An 11,321-nucleotide genomic window follows, 5' to 3' on the forward strand; every position below is an offset into this window, starting at 1 on the left:
AGCATGGCAAATAAATAAATAATTCCATGTAAATTGATCATTTATTTCGAGCTGGACATCTGATTTACTTTGGTTCTATAACATAGCTTCTATAGTAGGTAAATCCATATATTTTCTTACAACAAAAAAAATTCACCATCTTATAATAAAAAATAATAAAATAAATATAACAAATATGTTCTTTACTATATTATAAATATACTACCATACTATATTATAAAAATAAATCAAATAAAATATAGTCCATCTTAAAAATAAAAAAAACTTAGAAATACTAGCATCAATACAATGCCAACTAGTTATTACCCTTTTTAAAAAAGGGTTTTGAGCTACAAAACAAATATAAGCAGTAAGATAAATGATTAAGTATCATTTAAATAAAGGTATGAAAGCCATATAACAAATTAGGTAAAATTGATGGCTGAGTTTTTCTTTTGAAGAGGCAAGCCCTTCATTGAAAATACACCAAGCTATACTCTTGAACATTTTTTTTAATCCATCCCTATAAGCAAAATAATTGAAACTTTATGAGAACAGTTATTATACCTGGAAGTTTTTTTTCCAGATGGCACAAACATCACTGGACCTAAATGATACAATATAGAGTAAGTCTCCACCATCTGAAGCCATAACTTGTAATGCACAGGGATCCTGAAATGGAAGCTGGCATAGATTTTTAGGAATACCATCTTGGAACCAAATAAGCTGATTCTTTTGAGTTAGAGCAATCAGTGAAATTCTTAACACAGTATTCACTACTTTAGTTGCACAAATATGTATACAAGTTACTACGCTGCCATAAGCATGAGGCAAAAAATACGAGCCACTTAATATTTTTTGACTTTCAACAGAATATGCATAAAATTCAGTACCCCAAACTGCATAATCTGACTTTGAAGACCTTTCGCTACTTTCTCTGTTAGTGGAATGAGGTTCCCCTACTCCAAATAAAATAGTACCTAGATTTTCAACCTCCCCTGCCCACTTGATGGAAGAAAATTCAACCGGAGCACTGACAATTGTGTCATTTTGGGAAGAAATATAAAAGGAAGTTCTGTTATGTCTCCACAAGATTGATGGGCCATTAAGTATCTTTATGTCATCTTTCATCTCATAGTCTAATGTAAAATTCATTCGCTGTTCAAATTCATTGGAACTGTGAAGCAACAATAAAAAATATTTAAAAACACTTTTCTTTTTGTTTCTTCTTATCACAACACAAGGGAGATTAATTCCTGTTCTGAAGTCTGCTGCACAGCTGCAACAAATCATTTCAAAACCTGAGTATTCTCCATGCATGCTAAAAATACCAGTGGACTTCTGAATAAATGTGCTTGTGCTTCTATTAAATGTCATTCTTCTCACACGTAATCTGCATGTTTTTGCAGTCCCTTCTTTTGCCAAGTCTCCTTGTGACAGCTGAAAAATAAGGACTTCTCCATTGTAAGATAAGAGCTTCTCTTCCTCATTAGATGACATTGCTCTTCTGCTGTTGTCTTTCAACAATACCAAATCTTCATGTGAATTTGATTTTGGGGTGCAAACCGCCCCAGAGAGGAAGATTCCAATCTTAAAAAAACCAGCAAAAGAAATATTGCCATTAATTAAGATTGCTTTTAAAAAGAATATTATGCACTACCTATAGCAATGTTCACATTTACCAGAAAAAGAAGCACCATAAGCGCCACGTTGTTCATGTTCTTTCTTAATTACGGTTTTTAAACTTTTGATTAGAATGCAAACTTACAATCAGAAAATGAGCTATAATTTATGAATATATAAACTTAAGGAAATAAAGCTTAGGTAAACCCCTAAGAATTTTAACATACTAATATTAAATGAGGCTATCACTACTTCTACTCAAAGAAGAGAAAGAAATCAATGAAAGTTAGTGATTTAATTAAATGCCAAAAAAAACCTTTTTGATCAAATCACTTATAAGAGACATAAAGGCAATCAGGTGCTTTTTAAAAATTAGAGTTATAGACTCTTAAGTGAATGAAATATCTTGCTTTAGTTGGAAAATAATGTCTCTAGATTTTAATGCTTATAATTAGCCATTAGAAAATGTGGGAAAAAATCCTCTTTGCATTTGAATCTTTAGTCCAGTCTTCTGGAAACTACATTTAAAGAAATGAAAACACATCAGTCACAAAGAACGACACTGAAGTGAAACATCTCTAAGACAAAAAGGTTGCCAGTGCAATAGAAGTATAATGAGTATACAGAAATAAGTATATACTATGTTATCTGTGAATATCAAGAGATGTCTTTTCTTCTCCCCCTGGAAAGAACTCTATATCTACATTTTTCTGTCTTATCTGATCATCCTACAACCAGTGCTATACTTACCTAATTTCAGGGTGACTTTGGAGAGAGATGGGGCAGAAAATTCAATTGTTTCAAAAAGAATGATGACTAGGTAATGAAAAAATATTAGGTATGTTAATTTGGATCGGTGATAATTTTAAAATTTTAAATTAAAAATTTCCCTAACTAGATTAAAAGGCTGGGTGGCTTCCAAAAATGTTTTCATCTTGTTAAATTAAAAATTTGTCAGCATTCAAAAGGGGAAAAAAAAAACACAAGATAAACTCTAAGCTCATCTGGAATTAGCCTTCATTTTGCAGACATGCATCATTTCCAGAAGAAATACGCTAGTGGAAAGATGATTGATTCTCCTAATATCTAGTTTAGGTTTTTTTTTTTTTTCACTCCCTAATCAGTGTCTGATTTCCTGACACTAAATCACACATACCCAACATATTATAGAAAAAAATAAATGTAAATGAAAAAAAGTTTTGGTTGTTTTTTTTTTTTAGAGAATTTTGATATTCTTTAAGATAGCTAAATGAGGTTTAATTATTTGTTATTAGGCAACATATGCAGTGATTAAACAATATTTACAAAATAATTTTAGTTTCTTAAGATGTTATTTCAATCAAAGGTGTGGTCATTACTTGACAAATATAATCAACTTACAATTTTTTTTTTTCCAAAGGATACCGTAAAATGTTCTGATCATACAAACACCTGTAGGGATGACATATGTCTCTATTTCATATTTGCCAGAGTCACTGTAGAATTTCTGGGAAGAAAAAAATAAAGAGCACTGAAAAGAACTCTGAAGAAGTGATCTAGGGGTTCATTTGGTGGAGAATTTTCCCTTTTACTACATATTCTTTAGTTCTCAGTATTCTAAAAAATATAAAGGTTTACCTATTTTTCCAGTACTTTTGCTACAAGGGTTATTGTCAAAGTATCTCTGTTATCCTAGAGAGAACATGTGACTCTGACATAGAATACATTGTTTTTCAACAGCAGTTCTTAATTCTGTATCTCTTGGATTGAGAGCATGATTATGTTGTGGAGATAAATCCTTTGTTAAGTTTTATGTTTGGGGAAATTTTTATTTTATACACACACACACACACACACATACACACAGGGTGAAGTGGAGGTAGGGGAGAGAAAGAAGTACAGGGACTGACAATGGAGGACGAGCTGAGCCCAGAATTTAATAAATAGGGGTCAACTTTCCTGAAGCAAAGGCCCATCTCTTTAATGCCAGGATTCTTCCCATGATGCTGTATGGTTATGCACCATAGGCATAGAATACTATACGGTGGGCATGAGTCAGTTACAACATATAAAAAAGGAATGACAAAGTGGAAAAGGCATAAAGGACGTTATGGGAGAAGAGTATGACTGAACAAACAGGTTGACTAGCTGGGAGGTAAGAAAGAGGTTATGTTATGATCAAGTCACTGGTATCCACAAAATGCTGATAGATCTGGAGGAACACACTTGCAAAGGATTTATGCGAGGCCACAGACAAGAGTCCTTTACATTACTTTGAGGCTGACTTTCTCGGCAACAGGTTCTTGGTTCTTCCCTATTCCAGCAGCGACTGAGTGAAGATGTTATTTCAATCAAAGGTGTTGTTATTACTTGACAAATATAATCAACTTACAAATTTTTTTATTTTTGAATTTATGAACATATTTATTATGAATATATTTGTGAATCTAAAATCTTTGTTTCACAACTAAAATTCTGTAGCAAAAACTTCTGAGAGGAAGTTAGAATGGGTATTGGGGAATACCTATGAAATTATATTATCAGGACTTTCTTTTTTTCATGACCTTACGTGCCAGCTGATTATGCTTTATATGGTGAAATCACCCACCCTTACTGGGATGATAAGCAGTTCAATATAGGTTGTACATGTGTAGCTAATGCAAAACATTAGCATAGAAGATACATTGTAAAGGACTGACTATATTTCCCTCCCTCCTATCCCACCACCCACTTGTTCTATTCTCTTATTTTGATCCCAGTCCTTTTCACAAGTGAGTGCTTCCATGGGGCGGCCAGGTGGGGCAGTGAGTAAGAGAGCCAGCCCTGGCATCGGGAGACCAGGGATCGGTTCTGGCCTCAGACACTTGCCACAAAAGCAAAAAATAACTGGCTGTGTTACCTTGAGCAAGTTACCTAACCCCAATTGCTTTAAAAAAAAAAAAGTGAGTGCTTCCAACTTCCCTCCGCCCCAGCCTGCCCTCCCTTCCATCATCCCCCATCTCATCCCCTTCCCCCCTATTCTGCTATAGGGTGAGATACCCTATTTAGTGTGCATGTCATTCCCTCCCCAAGTCAAATTCAATGAGAATAAGGTTGACCTATTCCCTTTTGCCTTCCTATTCTTCCCTTCCATTGTAACCATTTTCCCTTGCCTCTACTGTATGAGATAGTTTACCCCATTCTGTCTCTCCCCATCTCCTCTCATTATATTCCTCTCACCTCTTAATTTCACCTTTTAAGTATCATCCCTTCCTGTTAACTTGGTTCTGTGCCCTCTATCTATGTATACCTGTAAACACATATACACACATTCACATATGTATTCATATACCCTCCAAAATAGACATATATATTTCTATTCCCTTCAACTATTTTCATACTGAGAAAAGTTTCATCAGCTACAATTATTGTTTTTCCATGTAGGAATCTTAATAGTTCGACTTTGATAAGTGGCTTATGATTTCTTTTCCCTGTTTACCTTCTCATGCTTCTCTTGCTTGTTGTATCTGAATGCCAAATTTTCTATTCAACTCTGGTTTTTTCATCAAGAATGCTTGAAAGTCCTCTATTCCACTGAATGACCATATTTTTCCCTGAAACATGATACTCAGTTTCGCTGGGTAGGTGATTCTTGGTTTTAATCCCAGCTCCTCTGTCCTCTGGAATATCATATTCCAGGCCCTTCAATCCCTCAGTGTAGAAGCTGCCAGATCCTGGGTTATCCTGATTGTGTTTCTACAATATTCAAAATGTTTCTTCCTGGCTGCTTATAATATTCTCTCCTTAATCTGGGAATTCCGGAACTTGGCTATAATATTCCTAGGAGTTTTCTTTTGGGGATCTTTTTCAGGAGGTGATCAGTGGATTCTTTCAACCTCTATTTTTGACTTCTGGTTCTAAAACATCAGGGCAATTTTCCTTGAGAATTTCTTGGATGATGATTTCTAGGTTCTTTCTTTGATCATGGCTTTCAGGCAGTCCAGTAATTTTTACATTATCCCTGGATCTATTTTCCAGGTCAGTGGTTTTTCCCACGAGATATTTCACATTGCCTTCTATTCTTTCATTTGTTTGGGTCTGTTTAACAGCATCTTGATTTCTCATAAAGTCACTAGCTTCCCTTTGCTCCATTCTAAATCTGAGGGAATGATTCTCCTTATTGAGCTTTTGAGCTTCTTTTTCCATCTGGCAAATTCGGCTTTTTAAGGGATTTCTCTCCTCATTGCCTTTTGAGCCTCTTTTGCCAATTGAGTTAGTCTGTTTTTTAAGGTGTGATTTTTCTCAGTCAGGCTGTTGACTGTCATTTCATAATTTTCTCACAATCATTCTCATTTCTCTTCCCAATTTTTCCTCCACTTCTCTTATCTGCTTCTTAAGGTCCTCTATGGCCTGTAACCAGCTCATATTTTCCTTTGAAGCTTTTGGTGCAGGAGTTCTGACTTCACTGTCTTCCTCATGTTCGCTCCATTTTGTCCCCAAAATAGAAGTCTAATGTTGGATTCTTCTGTTTCCTTTGTCTGCTCATGTCACCCCTCAGTCACTTGACCCCTGGGCTTTTTGCCACGGTAGGACTCTGCCACCAGACAGGGGTGCTTTCATCCCAAACGCTGGGGTTTTCTCAGCTGCTGGAGGTATTAGCTGGGTGCTCTCTCTGAAGCCTCCACATGCTCTGCCAAGCTGGTCACATACCCTAGGCCCTCCACCCTAGACTGCAATCCAGATCCAAGCAGGTTAAAGAAACAGTGATTACCCCTCAGACTGGTCGCTTGGTCCCCCTACACTCTGCAGGCCAGTAGCTGAATCTGCAATGTGGCACTGGCTGTGCCAAAGGGTCTCAGTGGCTTCTTACCCTGGGGGCAAAAGCTGACCCTCTCCCCACTACTGGTCCCAAAGTCCACAATGCACTGACTTCTCACTTTGTTCTTCACATCTATGTGTTGATAAATCTGGAAATGTCCACAGCTGCTGGTGATCTGGAGTCCCTCTGGCTGGCGGCTGGTTAGGCCCACCCTTGGGCTAAAAGTTCCAGCTCACCAGGGCCTGGGCTCAGCTCCCAGAACACTGTGCTGGCCAATTCCTCAGCGGGAGGTTAGCTTCTCTGTGCCATTTTGTGGGTTCTGCAGCTCCAAAATTTGTTCAGAGTCCCGTTTTACATGGATTCGGGAAGGTGGAATCCAGAGCCCTGCGGAGGTCCTGTTTCTACTCCTCCATCTTCACTCTGCCCCCCTATACTGAGCCTTCTTAAGGATAACCCTTCTATAATTTATGGTGGCAATAACCTGTTCCTGAATTGTCATAATAAATCTTTCTATCTGCACAAAAATATCCACATGATTCAGTCATTTGTTCAATGCCTCTTTTGTCAACGTATCGTCTGAGTTCACACGGATATTGCTCATGAAAGACCTTTTGATTCCAGTTTTAGACTGGCTATTTCATAAACTCCATTCTGAGATATACCGTTTTTAGTTACATTCAACAAATTCAAGGTATACCTGTTGTCAAATTTTATGCCACGAGTTAGTGAAGTGATATACACATGTTCCAAGCACATGACTTATTTATCTTATACACTAAAAATTTCTATTTATCCTCTTCTTTTTGGCAAGGAAATGCTCATCTCTCTATAGCTGCCTCATGGTAATGGGTTTCATGTTTGGTAATACTATACGGATTTTTATTAAGATACCTTCCAAATCTGTTATGGTACATTTTGCAGTTTAAAAAAATGCATTGACTGGTATAGCATAACGTGTTGATTGCTTTACAGGTGCTCTTTCCATTCAGCTTTGATTTCAGGATGCCTACAGAACTAACTCCCAATTCTGTAGCTACTGCCTCTAGCAAAGTAGATAAGCAACTGTTACATGAATTTCAACACCAGAAAGTTGCCTAGGGTACAGAAAGGTGAAGGGATTTGCCCAACCCTCAGAGCCAGTATGTGTGAGAAGCTAGACTAGAATAGAAGCCTTTGGAAGTCAAAGGCTACTATGCTTTTTTTTTTTTTAAGTAGGAAACTGAAAGGGTGTTAATGCTAATTTTATGCTTATTTTTTCTCTAAAGTAAAACACAGGATACTGAAAACTACATTAACAATAATATAATTTCACCTAGGAGAGAAAACTGTCTCTAGCCTAACAAAGTACTTTATATTAAATAAAAAATACGTATTTGTTGAAATGAATAGATAATACTCTAATAGAACATTATGAAGATCAGATATGGATTAGTTATTATTTCAATGTAGAAAACAGTATTTTATATATTCTCTGATCTGTTATACATGTCTGTAATGTTATTTAAGTATTATTATACTTAATATATTTTTTGCATAAGAGATTTTTTTTTTTTATGATGTGAAAGTTACTGCAGGGATGACTCAATTTTCTAGCTTAACATTACCCAGGAAGAATCAGGTAATTCCAATATCTGGCATTCTGAAAGGGGAGCTATCAGCTTTACTGTATTAACCCTTTAAGGTAGCCACCAGCTCTACCTTATTAAAAACAATAATCAAACAGAGATCTGGTTTTTATTTAAATTGTAATAGAATGGACTTATATCTGAGCCTAAAGTTAGCAGGAAAGACCCCTTCCCTTTTCTCATGGGCTCTCATTGACAGGTCATATGTCATTGCCAGAGGTCTGGAAAGCATAACAAAGCAGGGATGATGGTAAGACATAGTGATCCACCATCTTATTAGAAGAAATGTAGTGGATGATTTTCTGTTCATTCAAGGTATATGAGCAGTCATTTATCTTCTTGACCATGAAGGAGGCAACACTGGGGGGGGGGGGGAGAGGGTCTAGAACACCAACTTTAGGAGGGAAAACTCCAGATTTCTTCCAGGGGTGTACACTGTGTTGAGGGAGAGAGCTTAGCACCTAGCTAGAAGAATAAAAGGGTAAAGGAGTATTGAAAAGTCAGTGGGGAGTAATGGGGTAGGGTGTGACTTGCCCAAGGTCACACCATAGACTGCATGTCAGAGACTGGGTTGAAACCATTTCTTACTGACTCCAAAGGCCCACTTTCTATCCACTAGCATAGGGGAAAACGACCAAATATGTAAGAGTTTATTAAACAATACAAACTACTGTCATTATCATTGTGATTCCCTCTGTGAAGCCTTCCATGGTGTCCCAAGTAAAAATGTTCCCCCTCTTCAGATTGCTTATTTTATATTATACTAAGAGGCTATATCCCCTCCCTGTGGGCGTCAAGGTATCAAACTGTGTCTTTGGATGCACTGCCCAGGAGGCAGGTAGCATGATCTAATGGGCTGACGGCCCACTTCTGGGTTCAAGACCCATTCCTTAACATCCTGGCCCGGTTACTCCGGGCAAGTTACAAACCTCAGCTCCCCAGACAAGTCTCAACACCATAAATTGCAAAAGAGGAGCTAACCTGTAGTTCGAAGGGGGAGGCTGGGATGCCCTGCACAGATGACATCCCAGGTCTCAGGAGGAAAATAAGCAAAACAACGACAAGAACTAACTTTTAGGTAGAGTTTGCAAAGCGAGTGGAGCTATTATTGTACCCATTTCACAAAGGAGAGAACTAAGCAGAGGTTAGTGACTTGCCCAAGGAGACACAGCTAACAAACGTCTGAGGCCTGGACGTGAACCCAAGCTTCTCTAACTCCAGGTCCAGCCTTCTCTGGCCTGCATTCACATCCTTTTCTACGGCAGACTTTTCATGCTTGTTGAAACAGGCATTGCCAAGTCTTAGCGAATGAATGAAAGAGCTGGGGAGAAGGCGGAGGGGGGCCGATGAAGACTAGGGCGCAAGTCATGCCCTCTGTACACACACACGTGTCACATCCACATCCACGCAGGCTGTCCTTGCAGTCCCTTTGAGAGAAGGAAAAAGAGCCGGGGGGGGGGGGCAGAGGGATTTGTGGCTCTTGTACTTTTACATGCACATGTATGTGCATACCTGCACACACATCCACATGCATGTCTAGTATGCATGACACATACATGTAAGCATACAGGGTGTCCCAAAAGTCTTACTGGTTATCTTATGAAAACCATTAAGCTCCAATGTTTTTAAACATTAATATTTTATTTACATTTAAGATGTAATATTTAAATCTCATCTAATACTTAAAACTACACAAGGCTTGTGGGCCGGCACACGCGCTCATTCTCCTTTTGCATTTGAAGGCTGCTGCCTTGGCAAACAGCAGGCCCTAGGCCGATGCTCACTCTGCTCGCGAGGGGCTCTGGGAGGTGAAGCGGCCTGTGCGCCCCTCCCCCCCCCCCCCCCCCCCCCCCCCCCCTCCGCCCCCCCGCCCCCCTACACTCCGCCCCTCCCCCCTACACTCCGCCCCTCCCCCCTGTAGTGAGCGTCGGATCCGGGGGGACCCAAAGAGCTCACGGACGGGAGGTAACCGCTGGGGAAGGCCGACGCCCACGCCCAATCCGGAAAATGGGTGCGCCGCAGGCCCGGGGCCCGGCCAGGAGGCCCAGCTCTTAGGGCTGCACAGCCCCCGGGGCCCGGCCGCCCCTCCCCCCCCCCCCCCCCCCCCCCCCCCCCCGGCCCCGGCCGGCCCCCCCCCCCCGTCCCCCCCCCCCCTCCCGCGTGCACGCGGAAGTCCGAGGTTAAGGCGTCACTCCCTCCCCCATATCACCTACCTTCAGGCTCCCGGGAGTCCGCGCTCTTCCAGCCGCCGCCGCCCACTCCGAAAAATCCCGCGCCCACAAAGCATCCTGGGAAGTCAGGGGAGCAGGGGAGGCCTCCTAACCCGGAAACGAAGCCGCGAGAACGGGGAGGGGCTCAGGACCGGAGGAGGAAGGCGTGGCCAAATCCAGCAAGGGGCGGGGCTGGGGGCGGGGGCGGGGCCTCCGTTCGGGGTGGGGCTTGGCTTCTGGAGGAGGGACCCGAGAGGGCCGGGATCCAAGGAAACGCGACTTTGAGCGTCCTGGTCCCGCCCCCGGACCCGAGGCGGCGACCGTGGATTGGACAGCGTGTCAGAAGCTTCCTCCCTCTCCCTCCCACCTCCGAGCTGTGTCACGAGACCCGCCCGCCCAGCCCGGTCGCCCAGTCTCCTGTTTATCCTCGGCGGACGCGGGGCTGGTGATGTGAGACGGGGCGTCGGCGGCGATGGCAGCAGCGGCGGCGGGGGCAGCGGCGGGGACCGTGGCCCAGGTGAGCGGCCGCCGGAGCCGGCAGGCGGGCTCCGAGCCCGGCTGGGCCTCAGGCGCCTCCCGAGGCCTAAGAGGCTCCTCCGAGAATGGGGTGGGGGGAGGAGACCCCGGGAGCGGGGAGGACCCCAGGGCAGGGGCCCGACCGGCGTCCGCCGGTCCCAGCGTCCGTTCGTGTGTCTCTCCCCAGGTCCTTTCCCAGGAGAAATCTAAGCTTGTCGGCGAGACCCGGAGGAGGTTTGAAGCCGAGTACCTGGCAGGTGGGTACCACGAGGGTCTCTCCCCAGCTTTCCTCGAGGACCCCCCCGGGGTCCCCCCGGAAACAGCTGGAGCCTCACTTTGGGGCCCTCCCCCCCGCCCCCCGTCTTTAACCTCACGCCTCGCTCGTACCAAGTCACCCGAGCTCAGAGTAGGTGTGTCGGGTCTGTGCTGCTCAGCACAATCCTGGGATCTCCGAGGACGGACTGGACGGCAGAGTTCATGCAGTCCAGGGGCCCTTAGCCTTCTATGAGTGCCGCGGTCTCCTTGGAAGCCTAAGGATGCCCGTGGACCCCTTTGGGAATCTAAGGATGCCCGTGGACCCCTTTCGGAATC

At 42.4% G+C, this 11,321-nt stretch overlaps 2 protein-coding genes across 5 annotated transcripts in view; one reads left to right on the plus strand and one right to left on the minus strand.

Annotated features, from left to right (window-relative positions):
* Positions 1–10,368, minus strand: part of FANCB (FA complementation group B) — a 34,497-nt gene extending 24,129 nt beyond the window's left edge. For 2 of the 3 annotated variants that reach the window (XM_069100634.1, XM_069100636.1), the window contains exons 1-3: positions 10,218–10,368; positions 2,983–3,088; positions 547–1,569 (exon numbers count right to left, since the gene is read on the minus strand). In XM_069100634.1, coding sequence (XP_068956735.1) covers positions 547–1,479 — 933 coding nt within the window. In that variant the 5' untranslated portion in view covers positions 1,480–1,569; positions 2,983–3,088; positions 10,218–10,368. The remainder of the gene's footprint in view (positions 1–546; positions 1,570–2,982; positions 3,089–10,217) is intronic. The other variant, XM_069100635.1, reaches the window with a different exon arrangement.
* A 194-nt stretch (positions 10,369–10,562) lies between these two features.
* The window catches only part of MOSPD2 (motile sperm domain containing 2), a 48,163-nt gene continuing 47,404 nt past the window's right edge, over positions 10,563–11,321 (plus strand). For both annotated transcript variants that reach the window (XM_069100637.1, XM_069100638.1), the window contains exons 1-2: positions 10,563–10,731; positions 10,918–10,987. In XM_069100637.1, the coding sequence (XP_068956738.1) occupies positions 10,687–10,731; positions 10,918–10,987 (115 nt within the window). In that variant the 5' untranslated portion in view covers positions 10,563–10,686. The remainder of the gene's footprint in view (positions 10,732–10,917; positions 10,988–11,321) is intronic.

Source organism: Petaurus breviceps, unplaced genomic scaffold (genome assembly GCF_028583685.1).
Source record: "Petaurus breviceps papuanus isolate PSGF00001 unplaced genomic scaffold, PetGlider_PUasm1.0 419, whole genome shotgun sequence".
NCBI classification, from domain to species: domain Eukaryota; kingdom Metazoa; phylum Chordata; class Mammalia; order Diprotodontia; family Petauridae; genus Petaurus; species Petaurus breviceps.